Here is an 18,633-nt window from a genome sequence, read left to right on the forward strand (position 1 = left end):
CGTCCATCATCACCATCAGCAGCAGTCACATGCAGCGGACACACGGCAGTTAGCAATAATAAAATACCGCACAGGAGAGCAGCACGCGTAAAACCAAAATTCACCATACGGGTGTCCATGCTCATTGTCAGTGTTGTTTCCTTATGACTTTATCAAATACACACATATGCGGGAAAGAGGGAAGAGCGTGTGAGTAAAGGGGAAATGCAACAGTGATAATAGAAAAAGGAGTTACACAAGATATCAAATAATCACACATACACTCGAGGATAATAAACAAGAAACATGAAAAAGGATAACACAAATAATAATGGAAGAGAGCAGCCATATCACATATCCCAACAAATTGGTTAGTGAGACACAGGTACTCAAAACATTTATTATCATAATGGACCAACTATAACGCAGGGAACGAACACTATGGAACTCTCATTTAATACAACCTCATATAGATTGTTAAAATAATTAAGTGCTGCAAGTTACACGTATAGCAATACATCACACGTAACAGGGAGGACCTACAAGCCTCCCACATATACATGGAAGTAAAACATGAAATAACGCGAACTAAACATGACACCCACACACGAAATAAATAATCAACACTAACAACAACGAAACAATGGGACATCAAACAGTAAAGATGGTTCAATGGGTCACACACTAAAAGAGCAATGATGTGGTCGGAGGGAAGTGATGCCACACATCGGAAGTCCCTCGCAGAGCCAACATGGTACAAGGAGACCGTTAATATTAGGAACATAAAAGTAATAATTACATAAGAAAAGAAAGTATTGAGCACTACTGAAAGTAATAATAGGAAGTGAAACAATACACGAAGCTAGAAATTGTGACGGTCCGTAACGTAGGATGAAAGCGGTACAGTATTCATTACTCCACTTGATCCTAAACATCACTCAACCACCACCCATGTCATACACGATGTGATGCTAATACGATTGACCGGTCATCATTTGGTTATAATATTGCAGGGCTAAGGGAGGAGCAGCAAACCCCTCTGGGGGAACGAAAGGTGTTGGCTCCAGGACAAACAACGGCTCTCCAACAACTTCACGCAGCGTCATGGGAATGATCTCCTTTTTAACATTATAATCACAGAACCAACGTAAAAGGAAAAGCAGCAACACAATGAGGGAAACAACAGAAATTAGAGCTATAAGAATAATGAGCAAATCAATCCTCTCTTCCAATGACGCAGTTGTTACAGTAACTTCTTCATCCTTTGTCACAGTTGGTTCCGGTACTTCGCCTGAGGCAGGTGCAGCTGTAGTTGTAGTGGTAGTTGTGGTCGTCGTGCTGATAGAATCATGGACCTCGCAAACAACAACGTAGTCTTGAGACTTTGTTTCAAAGTTCTGACTCGTCCATCGGATAGTCCCAGAAGCCTCCCTGCCATCGTACCAGGTAGTCACATCATCATCTTCATGATACCATGAAAGGGTATACAACTGACCATGCTTGGGATATTCACTACCCCAAAAGGATGGGTAACCATTCATTGGGGCCGCAAAAGCGTATTTGACATATGAACCACGCCAGAACGCCACCCCGTGACCATCAGGCAAAGCCTTTGCAAACAATCCCTTATTCCAACGATACACACAATGACGTGAAGATGCCGCGTCTCCAGGCTTACAACGCTTATCAGCCACAATGGCCCCGCCACTACTGTACACAGCATCTCCACCAAGGTAGCTGAAAGCATCCGAACCCGTTAACACATCTTTCATGGCATCCTGCAAACTTTGGTGTGCCGCCTCCGTTTGATCGGCAGGAAGCACAGCGCCATTGTCGCGGCAATATGCTTCAGCATTATTGTAACTAACAAAGTACTTCCCATGACGACTAAATGCAAAATTGTCCATAGAGAAATACTCCTTCACATTAACAATCACGCGTCCATCAATACCATCAGCAGCAGTCACATGCAGCGGACACACGGCAGTTAGCAATAATAAAATACCGCACAGGAGAGCAGCACGCGTAAAACCAAAATTCACCATACGGGTGTCCATGCTCATTGTCAGTGTTGTTTCCTTATGACTTTATCAAATACACACATATGCGGGAAAGAGGGAAGAGCGTGTGAGTAAAGGGGAAATGCAACAGTGACAATAGAAAAAGGAGTTACATAAAATATCAAATAATCACACATACACTCGAGGATAATAAACAAGAAACATGAAAAAGGATAACACAAATAATAATGGAAGAGAGCAGCCATATCACATATCCCAACAAATTGGTTAGTGAGGCACAGGTACACGTCGTATTTGATACAATAGTGGAGAAACTAAAGCAGAAAGAATATACATTATTCAACTCTTGTTTGGTACAACCCTACTGTGCGAGGTCACCCGGAGCATTCGAGAGTGATGAAAACCAAATCCTCGCCTATTCATTATCCACGTTGGTTGAGGGGCGGAAGTGCTGCGTACATCAACGCGCGGTAAGAAGCGAGTGAAAACCGACTTACATTTGTTGCGACCTTCTTCAAGTGACGTCCGTAGGTGTGCCTGATCAGGATACGGCCATCTAGTATGAGAAGTAACCGGCGACGCCGATCTATCCGAACAAATACTACAACAAACAGCATAGACACGGAAGCGGAGTGGGAAAGCATCACCAGCTCAGTTGTACTCAGCGTGCCAATAGGGTGGTTTTTTTTCTGCTATAAAAAAAGAACTTGAAGCATAAAGAAACGATGGTCCGCCTCCAGCTGCGTACCGGCGCACAGCGGAACCCCCATTGAATTTAAAACATCGTGCAGGTGGAGGTGCGGCAAGTTTACTCCCTCCCTTCCCTTCATTGTCTTCTTGGGTACCTCGCGCATGTCCCAACAAACCACACAATCTCCAACCCGAGGACAACCGATAACGGGCATACGCTTTGTCTCCCCGCAAAGTCTCCAAGCGCGCACGTATTCACATCACTATCGCAGCCTGTCATATTGCATACAAGTCGCTGTGGCCTTGCGAAAAAAAGCTCCCAGCTAGCGTAAACTAAACTCTCTCCAAGCACCAGGAGACAGAGTTGTAAATGCACACCACCACTCAGTCCCAACCTCGCTTCTTCGATCTGTTCATCTGTCAACACCAGCTCTCCCAAGTCCGTTCATCCATTGTGTTACCTCCCGGGGCGTACATCCCATTGCACAGCCTCCAGTCCATCCACAAGCAGCACCGCGCGTCCACAAAACCCCCTCACCAACGGCACCTCGCCAACAAACACGGTGCACGCATCATCGACAACGTCCAACCTCGTGACGTCGGATGACACGAACGTTGAATAACCGTCCGCTATAAGCGCTACCTCCACGCGGGGGTATTTTGAGGAATCTGTGAGGTCCCGCAAGCGGGAATACTCCCGTCGCAACATCTTTAACCGCCTTGAACGAGCTGCGCTACGGCGGCACACCAGCACCAGCTCCTCCTCCGCGTCGCTTACTGCGTCCTGTCGCTCTGACACCCTGTCTCTCAGTTCGTTAACTTTCTGTTGCAAGGCATCCTCCTGTCTCTTCAGATTCGCGAGTTCTTTACCCCGGCGGCGCACCATATTTTTCTGAAGAGCAGCGATTTCCTGTTGAAGAATCTCTATCCCTTCCTTCTCCTCCTCTTGGGCCTCCGCCAACTCTTCCTTGGCTCGCCGAATCTGTTCTTTCAATTGGGACTGGCTGCTCTCTCGCTGCTCCTGATGCATGGCACGCTCCTCTCTGTAGAGGTGGGTAGAGATGGTGTCCACAGCGCAGCGCAAGTGATCGTTGCGCGGAACTCTTACGGCAACACGCTGTGTGTGGTTGAGTGTTGTCCACACTCCACAAAGCGGTTCGATCAGAGTTGCACCACGTTGTTGAAATTCGTTCATGATGAGCGGCCAGCCGCAAGGTTCCTCGGTCTGATCGATGGGGCAGGCACACCGCAACTGAAGTAGTGCAGATGGCAAACGTACCACAGGCCCATCGGTCGGCACTTGATGCAACCCCGGCTGATGGCAATGGTGGTGTTGTTGATACCGCACCAAAGAACCGTAGTTTTGCTCAGGTTGAACAAGGGAGCACTGATTCGTGGGTGTCACGCGTATGCAACCTACATTTCTGAATGGCTCAACGGCGCCCAACCCCCGTGGACGTTCAAATATGTGCACGAGTAGTGGTTGAGATGACCACCGCATTCGAGCAGAGCGGACATCTAAAAGAATTTCCACCTCATTCAAGTCGTCAAGTCTTCGTTGAACGAGAATCAACTCCTTGTCTAAAAGGGGAACCATGGGCACAGGGTCCAAGGTTGACGTCGCCGTTGCCGAAATGTCAACATCGCACATGCACGCTCGAACAACTACACGTACAACATGTTGGTTCCTGTCAGCAAAAATGGGGTGAGAAGTTGGTTCGACCACCTCCACAAACAGCGAAGATTGCAACTGTACAACGACACGGCCACTCAGCAACTCCTTCTTTCTTGATTGACTCTGAGGAGAATCATCACCATTCTGGTTGTTGTTGTTGCTATTTATAATGCGATGGATTTGAGGGAGTGAAAAGTCCCGTTGCTCATGGATCAGGCTAAGTTCTTCGAAATTTGTTGCTAGCAATAGCGTCAAACTCACCCTACCATCAGGAGCACGCACCCAGCCACACCCCAAAAGACGACCATCTTTCCAAAGAAGTGGGTTGCGAATTGATCCTGCGGGAAATTCGTAAGCCTCGGCATTGACGTTGGGTGCCAAAAGAAGGAACTCTGGTAGTCTCTGTGCGAGGAGCATTTGCAACACCATTTTTCGTGGTGTGAAAGCATTACACATCTGAATTCCACGAAGTGCCCCAGACAAGTGACCGTACTTTCCGTACACACTTACAGTCGTTTGCTTCAGTGATTCGCTTTCCTCAGCAAGAGCGAGGAGAGATTGATCCATACGTTGGGCCCCCGTTTGTGAAAGGCTAAGTGAAGGATATGAATTCCGACCACTGTTAAAATGGCCTTGCCTCCGTTCCATATCATCACTGTCCCCATCCGTGCCGCACTCACTACTCCCCTTGTAGCTATCACTGCTCCCTTCACCCGACAGCCCTGCGGACAACTTTGCCATGCTGTTAGTGTGTTCACTCAACTCGCTCAGGGCGCAAGTTGTGCTAGTGGGCACCTGCGATCCTTTTACGGTGCTTTCCGTACTGGCTCGAACCCGCCTCATCCCCTTCTTCGGCGGCGACCCATGAGGCCTTTCTGCTGCCGCAACAACACCCAACACGCTCTGATGTCCGTTACTTACGTCTCGTGCTGCAAGGGTCAAACTACGGCTGTACTCCAGTAAAGGTACTGATTCCGCTTGCATCAACCATTGAGCGCAGTTCAGAATTAGGGTCGCGCCCTCCGTTGCCCACATGCATGAGCGCTCGACGTACCGCTTTCTCTCTTCAGCCTCCTTTATCTGGCTCTTAAACTCCTCACTCATCCGCATTATGGCTCGCTGCCGCCTATCCAAGTAGTCGTCATCAATCAACGACGATCCTCTCCGCTTTCGTATGTTGGCGCGTCGTAACTTCTTGGCTCGCTCAGCGTCCTCGTGGTTCCATCGCTCCCTCATGTCGAGCTGTGCATCATTCCAGTCCTTTTTCAGCGATGCGATGGATTCCTCTAGTGCATTGTGCTCTTGCTTAAAATCCTGAATATACACCTTCAATTGTTCGAGCGTCATCTCTGGGCAGCACTGCGTCTTCGGATCAGCACGAACGTAAGGATAACCAACGGTAGCTTCCTCCCGTAAGATATCCGCGTAACGTGCGGGGTCGCGCCGGAGTTCATTCACCTCGACAACAATTTCCCTCTCGAACTTGCTGTATTCATCTTCCTTCGACATGACTGCCCTGCGAAGTTCACCTGTGCTCGTGAAGTTATGCAGCTGACGGTAAGGGCCCAGAGGCTGCGCACTCATAGTGTCAACTGTGATGGACATTAAGATCCTCTGTGAGTGCGTGTGGTTAAATTGCTTCTACCCGAAGTCAAGCTTTACAGGCCGCGTCGTATAAACAAGAGACAAACTACAGCGTTTGGTCCCCGTCTCTATACACAAGGCACTCTAAGAATATATATATATATATAATCTTAACCTCTTTTGGTTTGCCTCTTCTCTACTACAAAACAGAAAATATAGAAAGTGGTATTGCTCCCTTCTTCTTTTTTTTTTCGGAGAAGGGGTTTGAATATTAAATTCCTGTGTCTTCGACCTGCGGTAAGACAGGCGTTATGGGTGGCTAATGTAGCTGCCGCCTTCCCGATCACGTACCACCATAAAGAGATATAAGCACGTATGATACGTACGTGCACAGGGAAGGGCGAGAGGGGGAAAAACAGAACGAAGTATATTAAGAGGAAGGGAGAGTTGAAGAGAAAGAGAAAAGAGGTATCTGCGCAAAGGATAGAACATGTTGTTGAAAGCCGAAAACAGTTCATGGAAATGCGTGAGACAATCAGCACACTAATTGGAGGGAAAGTAAAAAGGTGTTGCACAGGTATTGCTAACGACGTATCGCTACGAACTCCTTTACGACCACTTTTTGCCCAACTGCTGCCCATCATACCGCTCGGCCATTGACTGCCAGTTTTGCTTCGCACCGTCTTGATTAACGAACATTGCGAGAGCAGCGGAAAAACAACAAAATACGAGTCCGTAGCGACGCATCCCTGACTGGTAGGTTGTCCAAGAGGCCATTTGAATGGAGAATACGCAACAGTGGGTGAGGAACCGGAGCCGATGTCAAAAGAGAAAGCAGCAGTAGAAGTCCGCAGCCAAACCGTTTCAATAATTTAGCGCAGCGACAGCCGAACTGTATGCTTGTACGTGGACGCGAGTCAAGGTACTTTTGTGTTTAAAACTACTGCAAAGAGCTTTTGTCGTTCCGTAGCGGGGAGCAGAAACAAATCGTTTAGGAGGAAATGACACAACGGGAGAAGAACAAAAAAAACAAAGGAGGGGGAAAAGCGAAGCGAGTGCAGGAACTGGAAGAGCGATTCGTAGCAGCGGATACACACGCACAAGTACCAACTCCCAGCTGAAATGGTAACGGAGGGGGAGGGGTTTGAAAATAACAAAGAGAAAGGTTTTGCCAACAGTAATGGGGACGGTACTCAGTGAGTCACTATAAGGCGCGAGGCCACTCCCCTATTCATTATTCAGCAACCGATTCGCCTCCATGACCCGAACAGTCATTGATTCCTGCTCGGGTGCGCCCAACTTGGGCACACCACGAACGTACAAGTAATCTCCCTCTTCAATCGGGCACAGAGCACGTAGTGCGAAGAAGGCGCCCGCTCCCTGCTCCTGAGCAAGGCACCTTCGTCGCAGCTCCCTCATTTCATTCGTCCCCCCTTCCGATAAAAACAAATCTTTGCACTGCTTCAAAAGCGTCTCCTCGTCACTGAAAGGAAAGTATTCTACCGCAGTATTGTGCAGACCGTCCTCCAGCTGTGGCACCGCGTCGATGAGCGGCATGAGCGTCGGTACAAACATTTCATCCACTTTAGCTTTGAAAAAGTTTGTACCTGGAAGAAACAGTCGAATAGCAGCGGACTCAATGGGCACCGCACGCAGGTGCAGTGCAGCGAAACTTCGGAACAAATTCTCAAGGAACTCTTCGGGATCTTCGCACGCGTCTGTAGCCATCTCTGAGAAGTAATGATCCACCAGCCCGCTTTCTTCACCCCTTTCTCTCGAAACGCCGTTGGCAACGCCGTCGCGCCCGCGTGTGTCTTCTAGCAGCCAGTGAATGTATGGAGTGAAACGACTCTCCTCTAGTGAGGCTATACGGCACATCCAACCGGCCGTGGTGAGTTCCGACATACTGGCACTGCGCAAGAAGCTACACCGCTCGTCGTAATTCATCCAATTCACCTCGAGAGGAAAGTTATGCGATACGGTCCCACCCTTGCCTCTAACACCGTACATCTCCTTGGCAACAACGAGAAAGTTGAAGCAGGCGGTGTGTGGAAGGGTGATGATCGCCTGCCCGGGCCGCAAATGTCTTGCAGCACGAAGGCATCGGGCGTAGTGCATGGTGGACACAACCTTCACGTTCCCGCTACCACGCACGTTGTTGGCCTTGCACCATGCACGAAACGACTCCACAGTCTCCCGTTTGTACAGCCACGTACCCACCTCCTTTACCAAACGCGGTGTTTTTGCCGTGTCACGGTGTACCGGAAATGCAACGCGGTATAGGGACGACGGACGTAACATCACCTACACGTCCACAACGCTTCGAAAATGGACGCCCTTCCGCAATCCCGTTTTTCCCTTCCCCACACTGTAGCGGTTACCACAAACATCACGGGTGGAAAGACAATAAAACATGGGCGGCCGTGTTGGGTTGGGAGGTAAAACAAAAAGAAAAAACAATAGAAAAAGCAGAAATAGAAAAGCTCACGCCAGTCAGATAGTGCAAGACGCGTGATGTTAGGCAACAGGAGGGTCACAGATGTTGTAAACACAAGGGAACGTGTAAGGAGGATTGAAAGATAGGGGGTGGAATTAAGTTTAAAAGAAAAAACCTTCTGTATCCAAACCGTACCTATACCCAGTTGTTCTCCCTTCCCCCTCTCTTTCTAAAGAATCATTCTTTTTTTTTTAAGAGTGTAACGAAGAAGAGAGGAAGAAAGCGAATGTAAGAAAATCACAGCAGTCTATTTCGATCTAGCTTTTCTCCCCATTTGTTCGTGTTTCCCCTCTCCCTTTCCATTTCCATTTCCCTTTCCCCCCCCCCACATTTGACTCTTCCGAAAGTTTCAAATCCAAAGACACTGCTATACATACAATGTGAAATACATGAATCACGCCACACCATCGCTGTAGCACAGAATCTCCCTCACGTCTCAACTACATAATCAGCATAACCCATTGGAAACATCATGCACAACGCTTTCCTGCACAATCCTCACACACAGAGAGATGGAGGCAATATGCACAACAACAAGAACAGCAAAAAGATTGGAAAACGGAGCGGTCAAACAGTACTTGAAAAAACTAAAGTCAGCGAAAAGGGATAGAGAGGGTAATAAGTAAGTAACAACAGACTACACAAGTGGGGGGAGCGAGACAATGGCCGATTTGGGGGGAGCGAGTGATGCCAACATCTGCTGTAGTGATTCGACATGATCACGTATGGATTTCAATGCCTTGCGGTTTTCCTCCAACTCCCACAGCAACTCCGGTCGCTTCACACCAGCCAGTCCCGTTGGTAGAGCAACCCGACCTGGAGGGCCTTGTTTGCCGCGCTCCTCTAACATGGCGTGCCGCTTACCCTCGTCCGCCACAGTTACTGACACATTGCGGAGATCTGCAAGTTCAGCTCGGAGTTCATGAATTTCACGGATAAGTGTAAGATTCTCCATCATCATTCCTGAAACCTCGCAGCGGTGCTGCTCCTGGTCCGCCTCACATTTGCGGCTCAGCGCCTCCACAGAAGTACTAAGGTATTCCACCTGTGATTTGAACTCGTCCTTTATCTCCTGGCCCACCTGTGCTGCCCGCTGGCCGTCTCGCGCTACCACGTGCCGTTGATATAACCGCTCAACCACGTCACGCAGCATTGCGGCATCTTGCATGGCTGGGGCAATCTCACCTATATCCCTCTTCACACGGGATTTGTATGTCTCAAAATCCTTCATGTGGCTGAGTGTTTGCTTGATTTGCTGCTGCTGCTGCGCCAGTTCGGCCTTGAGTTCCTCAATGTTCTGGCGAAGAGCAATGTTGTTCCCGTGCAGATTGTCTAGCTCAACATTTCGTTCACTAATGCGCTGGTGCTCCCGAGCAATCTCCCGTTGTCTTGGCTCCATCTGCGACTTAAGCTGTCGGATACGATAGTCCAGAACGAACTTGTGCTTCTCCAGCTCCTGGTTCAATTTCTTTAGATCATATATTTTTCGCTCCTTCTCACCGATAATAGCATCACGCTCATCAATATCTTGATGCAGTTGAGCCATCGTTTCATTCAACTCGCTCAACTGTTCTGTTAGCGTTGCCTTTGCGTTATCGAGCACCTGCAATTCACTGTTGTGTACGTCTGTTTCCTTTTGCATGCGAAGAGTATTTTTCCGCATAATAGCACCTTCACCCTTCATACGCAAGTACCGTTCACGGATGGCATTCAACTCCGCCTGATTTTGTTTCTCTACGTTCATAACTTCGGCATCCGTGTCAAGTTCAAGACGTTGACGCACCTCCGCGTTGTTTGCCTTTGTCCTTTGCACCTGTTGCTCGAGTTTCTGAAGCCCCTTCTCTCGCTTTGACACAACATCCTTGAAGCGGTCATGATCTTCCTCTTGATGCCGCTGGATCTCTGCCAGTAGATCCTCTACTTCTCGTTCATACACAAACGTACTTTGATCGAGCTTGTGTTGCAGCTCAGCGCAGAGGTCCTCCAAACGCTGCACCTCTGCCTGCCCTTCGCGCTCTAATCCTTCGAGCTGTGGGGCTGACTCGCCCTCTTTTTCTAACTTAACCGCCACGAACGCCCGCTCCTGCTCCGCTTTTGCATTAAGCAGTGCCTCATACTCTGCATCTAGTGTGTCCAGTTCATTCTTGAACTCATCCGCGCGCTCACGCAGACGGGTGTTCTGCTCGTGATTACGTCGCTTCTCGTCACTCTCAATATCTGTACGTAGTTTCTCCGTTGTGTGACGCAGACTCTCAATGGTAATGTCATGATCCTCCACTTCACTTGCGAGAACAAGCACATCATCACTGAAGTATCCCAAGTCTCGCTGGAGCGGTCGACCATCCTCGCGGGCATCAAATATGAAGAGCGTTCCATCAGAGCTAATGGTGTAGAGGGTGCTCTCATCATGCGAAAGTACCATACGCCCCACCGGACCCATGTGCGCAACAATAGGAACTTCCTGCACACCTACCTGAAGTGGAAAAGACATAAACTTAACGGAACCATCGTCCATACCACCAAACAGCATACGTTGTTTTGGTGCGATCAGTAGTGACGTAACTTTGCTTTCCACAAATTCGTACTCCGTGACGGCCGCGTTCGCAGCAATGTCAGAGGTAGTGTACCGGTCCATCTCGTGAAGTGTGGACTTCCACTGCACATCCATGGCAATCGACGTCGGCTCACTAACGGCCCACAAGGTTCTATCATCGGCTGTGATATAGCGAAACTGGTGTTTTTTGTCAGCATACTCCGTTTCCTTACGCATCTCGCTTATATTCCAGTTGATGACGATCCCATCAAGTGAAGATGAAATGATCGAGTTGTCGGTTGGATATGGTGAAGTGGCGCACCACTGAAAACAGTTGATTTTCTGCGGATGACCGCGTAACTGCCCATGCACATCGCAAGTAAGTGAATTGTACAAATGAATAATATTACCGTGAGCAACGGCGAAGTAACTTCCACCAACTGAGTATTTTACGTCTGTAGTGTTGCGCAAGTTGATGACCCGCCGCTCACGCAAACCGTTCCAAAGGATGCTCAAGACACGTACCTTATCAGGAAAGCACACGACCAGGTACAGACCATTGGGATGAATGGCTAACGCGCCGGGTTGGGAGGTGAAGTACTCACACGTTTCCAAGCGGTGGGTGCTGGTATTCCATATGCGGACGCTCTGGTCAACACCACTTGTAGCGAGATAGGGCTTCTTCACACTGCAGTCCAGGCCAATAATCCCACCAATGTGAAATGGTTGACAAACGTGCAAGACCGTGGGTGGCTCCTCCGCAGAAACCTTCGACCAATCGCTTGCAAAGTTGAAGGCGAGGATTTGTCCGCCGTGAGTCACCATCGCCACGGTTTCTTCTGTCTGATCAATACAAAGGTGCACTACGCTGTTGTCCTTCCGGGGCTCGGGTCGTCCAGCTTCCAAGCGCAGTTGTGCTGGTCGAATTCCCTTTCCACTCACAGTTGGTGAACTTTCGGTGGTTGAAGAAATTTTACCCTGCGTTATGTCATTTATAACAAAAAGCGGTTTCGCGGGTGCGTCCTGACCTCCTTCACCTTCGGCTTGCCCATCGCTTATAATGGAAGCTCGCAGCTTGTTAGTCGCTACCGGCCGGGAGGCAACACCAAGATCATCACTCTTCACCTCACCTGGCTTCTCCGACGGCACAGGTACATTGTACACAATGGCGTAGCTCTCATTTGCAGATCCGATAGTTTCATAAATGGCAACCGTACCCTGATCGCTTCCAGCAATAAAACCATTCCTTGTCGGTACAATGGCTAACACTGCCGGATTCACAGCACCCTCGGTGGTGGAGGGTGGAACAGGAAGAATACGCCTAAAGACACCGGCTTCAATCAACAACAACTCACCATTCTGCGTCGAAGCAACTACACGATCTCTCCCAACCCAAGAATGAGTTAAAAAGTTCGACGTCCGTTCCCGCGCGAAAGATATATGAGGCTGAATCCTCAGTACGCCCTCCTGATAGCGGTAAAAATACATGAACCCGAATCCCGACACGCCGATCAGTAGCGGATCACTGGGACAAACGGTCACACATGTCACGTGAGACATCGACGTGGTGGAGCTCTGCGCGGCAGTGGTACGGGCCCCGGATGACAAAGATCCAGGAGCGGCATCACTTTCATTATGTGCTTCACATATCTCCTGCAACCCAAAATCAGCCACTACGGATGTGGAAGCCAGAGGCTTCGACCGCTCCCAGTTCCAGAAGAACAGTCGCCACTGGGGGGCACCACCCTGCGTGACGAGGTGGCGACCATCGGCACTGAAGTCTAGGGCGGTGAAGCGATCACCTTCAAGGTCAGGAACAGTCAACACCTTCCGCCGTTTCCGGGTAACAGTGTCAAATACCTGAACTTGTGGTGCTGCACCGCTTTCTGCCATGGCAATGAATTTCTTATTTGCACTTACCGCAAGCGCCGTGATGCCTCCGCTCCGCTGACTTGTTTCAAAGAAGCGCTGAGTGTTCGTATTGAGGTTGTGCATCGCGGCCGTCTTTCCGATTGGGTAGAGAAGTGTTCCCTCTTCAACCCAACAAACGCAACCAGAGACGTCAGCCTTCACGCCGAAAGCATGGCGCTTCACAAGCGTTCGATCGTGACCTTTCCTCTCCTCCATTTTGTAAACCTAATATATGTTTACGCTATATGCTTGTGGGTAAGGATGAGACAAGTTGAGTTTCTCTCCTTCAGCTGAAAAAGACCAACACGGCCCACTCCTGAGTCCCAGGCTCCCTTTTCTGCTCTCTAATTTTTGTACTGATTTTAACTTGCAGGGGACGCATCAAAGAGAGAAGCAGAGATAGATTAAAAACACATGGTAGAGAAGGTCCAATGGGGCAAAAACATTGTGCAATGGCAACAAAAACACCGGCAACATCACGCGAAGCGATGTCCGTTTGTGACTAGTAGGAGAGAACCCTTCGTCTTATCTCTTATCCATCAAACACCCTGCATACACCAACAGAAATGGCGATATATCATTCTGCTCTTCGTTGTTCCAGCACCACATTTGAATTATAAATTACCACATCTCAAACATGTTAGCGTCTTCATCCATCTTTCTCAGTGGTTGCTGGTTCAAATAATCTGTGAGCCGGCGGGAACAGGTGGCCCATTAGCCATTACCAGTTTCTTTAACCGCTCACTCCCCTTCCCCCCTCAGAAAAGGAAAAAAAGAATCAGCACACTACCAACTGCATGATTACGATCTAAGTGACAAACCAGTGGTACACCAGCAACCAGAAACCTCTCCGGAAATGGCGGTACCACGTCCCGTATTGTGGAGGAAGAGAACGCTTAACTCAAAAAGGATGAAAGCAACCTCACTGAGTGGTAGCATTACTGTGTTAAAGGTAGAAACAAACGAAACCGAAAGAATCATTGTTCATGGAAAGGTTTACGACAATGACTAGGCATGTACGAGGCACACGCGCATATTGCATACAGTTGGCTTGCATACGGGTGTGATGGCTACAGTGCCTTTAAAAGAAAAAGAGAGTTAATGCACACGGTGCGATACCAGAACGTCACTTCCCCCTCTTATGGTTGGAATGTACCATTTCACTTTCCACCTTCGTCTAACGCCATGAGCAACGAGCTCCACCATCATAACTACTTCGTTTTCCCTCCCCTCCCCATAGGCACAACCTGCAAGACACCGTGACAGTCCAATGAGGGGAGCACGACATAAGATGACGCACGTAACGATTAAAAGAGTTGGTGCCACGGCGAAAGTAAGCTCCTGACGCGTGCAGCCTTCAATAGGAAAGCCGTCGTCCACGGAACACTTTAAATGGAAAATACACGTAACACATGCACAGCAGCGATAAGAGGGGGCAGTAGTATACGTCACAGCACCGTGACACATACACACCCGAGTCCCCAAAAAGCAACCTTCTTAGCGGCATTGCTACTCTCCAAGCACACACCCTACGGACATTTTCCCGACCCCTCTATTTTCTGCTGATGTCACGCCCGCTTTCTCCAACGCAACACCGCAAAAATGCACATACGAATAGAGCTACGTGGCACTCAAGAAGCGCTACTGTGCTTGTACTTCTCACCAATGAAGTAAAACACCCCACGCGCCAACTCATCAGGCAGCTGCCGGAAGGCCAAATGGCACGGTATTTCCTTGATGTCCTTGTTGCGCCGCTTCGCATCCGCGAGGTACTCCTTCACAGGCAGTCCTGACTCATGTAAATCTTGAATAATCGCCTTGAGTGTACGCAGCGCATTGTCGTTCGATGGGTAGTCCTTCCCCGTATCCATATACTCAGCACGAATAAAGTCATCTACAAGGATGGCATTAGCATTGCAATTTCGGACGCTCAGCGGCCGGTTTTCAACGATAAGTGTGTCTTCCAGCGGGCGTTTCAACCATAAAATGTTCTTCTCGTAATAGTTGTCACCCGTAAACCAATCTCTGTTGCGGACGATACATTGCGACACCCGTATACCCGACGGGTCGATCACGTTCAGCACCTGTTGCATGTACCGTTCGCTGCATGCTGACCACAGCACAACCTCCGCATCTATGAACGAAAGATAATCCAACAACTCCGCCAAGTAGGGTCGTGGTACCAAACCAGCCTTCATGCGGAACGCCTTGTCCCCGTACGATACAATTGTCTCATCAACATCCAGTACGACGGTGAGCCGACTTCGATAGTTTTTTTTCTTCGGGCCTATAAGCCCTAATAATCTCTTCTGCTTCTCCTGCAACGACCACAACTTCGAGCCAGCCAACATAATTGCCACAAGGGTGGCCAACACGTAATAGCGAGCCCCACGATCATACATCATGCGTACCCAGTACTCTTTCATCCGCTTTGCACCATAGAAGCGATCGTCCGTGTAATCCTTCCACGCATTCTCCTTATTGGCATACATGTGAATAGGAGAGGCACTACGTGTAAAAATGTGTGCATCCGTATTTGTCCCTCCTTTTGTGCTGGCACCCTGCGAGAAGGCCGACTGCCACTGACGACCCAATACGCCGGGCGCGCTGCGGGAAAGCCGGTGCAGACAGCGGCCATACATGGCTATAGCCGGTGGTCGTTAGCAACTTTGTGTAGTGACAGAGTAGCCTCTCTCCACCGCCTTCCCTCCCTTCCTTTTTAGAGGGTGGTAAATCATCAGGCGGTAAATAATAATAATAATAATAAGAACGAATAAAAAAGTCAAGATACAGAATAACGTTTGTACGTGCGCACACGTGTGTGACAGGGAGGAAAAATGTATTCTCTATAATAATTTAACTACTCCAGAAGACGGACGACCCTTCAAAATCAGCCTCCGCGCACGCACGCTACCAACAACAAACTTTCGTGCAAATGATGCGGCGTGTACTTTAACACACAGACACACACCAACTTTTGGCGGCATTTGCAGGAAAGAAGGAAAACTAATGAACTTCACACACATATGCACAACAAAAGTGGAAATCAGCAGCTCAAACAACAGCCCCAATGCCCTCACTCAAGAGGACAAAGCACTTTTTCATTACCGCGGGGAAGTAAGCCCACCAGTTTGAAGGGTGCGGATCTGAATGAGTAATAAAGAATATATATATGTATATATAAGTAATGGATTGATATCGCTTGGCCTACCACTTTCTACAACCGCCTCAATCGACATGAACCCGACCAGTCTGACTCCTCCACCGCACCGCCAGGGCAAACGTGATAAAGTTGATCGCATACATTGAGCAGCAAACCACACATAAATCTTTCAAAATAAACACCAAAACAAATAGCAACACAACCGATAAGACACAGCTACACGCACTTAACCACAATAAGAGAAGAGAACACCTGCATGCCATCAACTCTATCATATAGAAAGCGATACCCAACAATGCGTTTGACACTTCCGGTAATCCAACCAGCCGGGAAATGGAGCGGTACTCGGAGGTGAAAACACGGGTGCATGAAAACATCCCGACATCGCAGTAGGCACGGTACGTATCACCATATCTTTGCGCCCTATTTGCTTGCAACTCCACGTAGTAAGCATAGCATGACAACAATAAGTTGGTCATGATGAGGAAAGGCGGAAGAAGTAGCATTGTGAAGTTTGTGCAGAATCAGTTACAGCAGCTCTATGCTCCGGCGAACCTTTCGTTTACTTTGTTCCGCTCACAACCTTTCGATTAATGTACAACTGCAAACGTTTCCTCACCACACCTTCTCCTTCGGTTTCAGTTTTCGTTCAGTTTAATGCCTTCAGTTTCTTATCGTGATACCACTTCACTTTTATGTGATTACAACACACACACAAGCATGCGAATGACACCGATAGAGCTTCGATCGCTTTAGAGATTACCTAAACCAACGAACAGTGAGATAAAATTGAGGGTGAAGGCGCTAAAAAAAAAAAAAGAACGTAGCAAAGGAGATTTATGGCAACAACCACGTCACACAAGTAGGGTAACCAGAGCAAAAAAAAAAAAAAGAACAAAGCACAGACCAGGAAGGACGCAAAACGAATGGCAAAAAAAAAACATATTGTGACCAATGGTACTGAGGCAGACAACAATTATTAACGTTTAAAGGGAAGGAAAACGCTAACATATCCGTGCGACATTGACGCCACCCCCATGTTGTACAGCTCTCATGCGCGCATACCCTTCACTTGAATCCTTCACGGCAGGTTGTCACCACCTACACACACACATAGTCGCTTAGGAGCGTACGCATGACACCAGCTCTAAAAAAGAAAAACGCTTCCCACACATGTGAAAGTGCACAGAGGTACCGATCTCACGACGGCAAGAGGGCAGGACGCAAACAATCATCAGGATATTGGAAGGAGTACACAACACCAACTGCAACGTCCCCTTAGCAGTGTAGTGGGAGAATGGATGGGAAGAAGCGGTATGCAAATAAACAGTAAAGACGTAAATAGAAAACAGGCGACTTCCACACCGGTAACCGTGGCAGAGTTTCACGTTTTCTGTGGACGGCTTGACCGCCCCTTCGATTACCTCACTTCATTTTCCTTTATGTCACTACCGTCGGCATTTCCCTCCCCAGTGGTTACGGTATGGAAGCGCTCCATGAATTCCTCTACCCTACTTTTTGTCCATGCATTTCCCTGCCGGACAATGCCCTCATCACTACCACTGGGTGCACACGGTTATTCGCATTCCTCCTGCTTACAGTTAACTGCACGTAGGATGCGCTCACCGAGGAGTTCCTTGTCCAGCAGGCCATCTTCGCCTATGCAGCCCTCAAAACCGTAAATACGGTCGACTGCAACGTCGTTATGAAATAGCACGCAGCAAGGCAACGTTTTAATATGCAACCGCTCAACAAGAAAGGGTGATTTCTCTGCGTCGATCTTCACAAACTTCACGCTTAACATCATCCGCGAAAGTTCAAGCAGGCGGCTGTCCATTACACGGCATGTTTCAAAGTCCTTGTGATAGAAGTGCACGCAGACGTCATCACTCCCGCCCTTCTCTCGCACAACAATGCTAAAGAACTCATCTTGCGATATCTCACGGTATTGTCCATGTTGCTTCTGCCGCCACTCTGCCACCTTTGCGTGATGTTGCTGCATTTGGGCCATGCGTCGCTTGCGGAGCTCCTCCAACTCCCCATCATCGTCGCTGTCATTTCTGTCTTCTATGTGCGTCTGACCGCGTTCCTTTCGTTCTTTTTCCTTTTCTGTCGCTGGATCGTACGCGGGGAGTCCGACCTTGCCATTGTTGTTATTACCTTTATTCATCATGGCCTCCACCTGACGACGGTGTGTTGGTACCACGTCATTGAGGTCACGGTTACGGATGTACTCTTTCGTGTTCATTTCCTCAATGGCGCTTGTCAGGTTCTGGTTCGCCTTGAGGTTTGAGGCCTCATTGACCACACCGCTGCTTTTTCCTGAGCCGAGCATAGCCTTCGCCGAAACCGAGATTTCAGTTGTAACTGCGGTCTAATGCTTCACAACGAGACTCCTTCTTGTTCCTTCTCGTCCTTGATCACGAAGGATTGCTTTCTTTCTTTCAAGACCCTCCTCACTTTTCACAATATTTCCTTACCTGCTGTAGCGGCGGTTATGTCACTCCCCTACAGTGAGTACGTGAGGCGTTGCAAATTCACCCCAAACCAGTTTGCACAAGCGGGCACAAAATAATGACA

The 18,633-nt window shown here is 48.6% G+C and overlaps 11 protein-coding genes across 11 annotated transcripts; 1 reads left to right on the top strand and 10 right to left on the bottom strand.

Moving 5' to 3' along the window:
• Positions 1–2: 2 nt before the first annotated feature.
• TbgDal_II2790 (hypothetical protein, conserved, (fragment)) lies at positions 3–125 on the bottom strand (the record flags this gene model as incomplete). Its single annotated transcript, XM_011773537.1, has 1 exon — positions 3–125. A coding segment is annotated over one exon (123 nt), but the record flags the coding sequence as incomplete, so codon positions are not given.
• An 825-nt stretch (positions 126–950) lies between these two features.
• Positions 951–2,042, bottom strand: TbgDal_II2800 (hypothetical protein, conserved; the record flags this gene model as incomplete). Its single annotated transcript, XM_011773538.1, has 1 exon — positions 951–2,042. The coding sequence occupies one exon, from the start codon at positions 2,040–2,042 to the stop codon at positions 951–953; it is 1,092 nt and encodes a 363-aa protein (XP_011771840.1).
• A 1,105-nt stretch (positions 2,043–3,147) lies between these two features.
• Positions 3,148–5,970, bottom strand: TbgDal_II2810 (hypothetical protein, conserved; the record flags this gene model as incomplete). The annotated part of the gene is made up of 1 exon (XM_011773539.1): positions 3,148–5,970. The coding sequence occupies one exon, from the start codon at positions 5,968–5,970 to the stop codon at positions 3,148–3,150; it is 2,823 nt and encodes a 940-aa protein (XP_011771841.1).
• Positions 5,971–6,119: 149 nt separating this feature from the next.
• Positions 6,120–6,593, bottom strand: TbgDal_II2820 (T. brucei spp.-specific protein; the record flags this gene model as incomplete). Its single annotated transcript, XM_011773540.1, has 1 exon — positions 6,120–6,593. One exon carries the CDS (start codon positions 6,591–6,593, stop codon positions 6,120–6,122), a length of 474 nt encoding a protein of 157 aa, XP_011771842.1.
• A 583-nt stretch (positions 6,594–7,176) lies between these two features.
• On the bottom strand, positions 7,177–8,250 carry TbgDal_II2830 (hypothetical protein, conserved; the record flags this gene model as incomplete). Its single annotated transcript, XM_011773541.1, has 1 exon — positions 7,177–8,250. The coding sequence occupies one exon, from the start codon at positions 8,248–8,250 to the stop codon at positions 7,177–7,179; it is 1,074 nt and encodes a 357-aa protein (XP_011771843.1).
• An 833-nt stretch (positions 8,251–9,083) lies between these two features.
• TbgDal_II2840 (hypothetical protein, conserved) lies at positions 9,084–13,106 on the bottom strand (the record flags this gene model as incomplete). Its single annotated transcript, XM_011773542.1, has 1 exon — positions 9,084–13,106. One exon carries the CDS (start codon positions 13,104–13,106, stop codon positions 9,084–9,086), a length of 4,023 nt encoding a protein of 1,340 aa, XP_011771844.1.
• Positions 13,107–13,304: 198 nt separating this feature from the next.
• Positions 13,305–13,691, top strand: TbgDal_II2850 (hypothetical protein, unlikely; the record flags this gene model as incomplete). Its single annotated transcript, XM_011773543.1, has 1 exon — positions 13,305–13,691. The coding sequence occupies one exon, from the start codon at positions 13,305–13,307 to the stop codon at positions 13,689–13,691; it is 387 nt and encodes a 128-aa protein (XP_011771845.1).
• A 297-nt stretch (positions 13,692–13,988) lies between these two features.
• TbgDal_II2860 (hypothetical protein, unlikely) lies at positions 13,989–14,357 on the bottom strand (the record flags this gene model as incomplete). The annotated part of the gene is made up of 1 exon (XM_011773544.1): positions 13,989–14,357. The coding sequence occupies one exon, from the start codon at positions 14,355–14,357 to the stop codon at positions 13,989–13,991; it is 369 nt and encodes a 122-aa protein (XP_011771846.1).
• A 164-nt stretch (positions 14,358–14,521) lies between these two features.
• Positions 14,522–15,532, bottom strand: TbgDal_II2870 (hypothetical protein, conserved; the record flags this gene model as incomplete). Its single annotated transcript, XM_011773545.1, has 1 exon — positions 14,522–15,532. The coding sequence occupies one exon, from the start codon at positions 15,530–15,532 to the stop codon at positions 14,522–14,524; it is 1,011 nt and encodes a 336-aa protein (XP_011771847.1).
• Positions 15,533–16,118: 586 nt separating this feature from the next.
• TbgDal_II2880 (hypothetical protein, conserved) lies at positions 16,119–16,559 on the bottom strand (the record flags this gene model as incomplete). Its single annotated transcript, XM_011773546.1, has 1 exon — positions 16,119–16,559. One exon carries the CDS (start codon positions 16,557–16,559, stop codon positions 16,119–16,121), a length of 441 nt encoding a protein of 146 aa, XP_011771848.1.
• A 1,070-nt stretch (positions 16,560–17,629) lies between these two features.
• On the bottom strand, positions 17,630–18,388 carry TbgDal_II2890 (hypothetical protein, conserved; the record flags this gene model as incomplete). The annotated part of the gene is made up of 1 exon (XM_011773547.1): positions 17,630–18,388. The coding sequence occupies one exon, from the start codon at positions 18,386–18,388 to the stop codon at positions 17,630–17,632; it is 759 nt and encodes a 252-aa protein (XP_011771849.1).
• Between the last annotated feature and the right edge of the window lie 245 nt (positions 18,389–18,633).

This window comes from Trypanosoma brucei, chromosome 2 (assembly GCF_000210295.1).
Source record: "Trypanosoma brucei gambiense DAL972 chromosome 2, complete sequence".
Classification (NCBI taxonomy): Eukaryota; Euglenozoa; class Kinetoplastea; order Trypanosomatida; family Trypanosomatidae; genus Trypanosoma; species Trypanosoma brucei.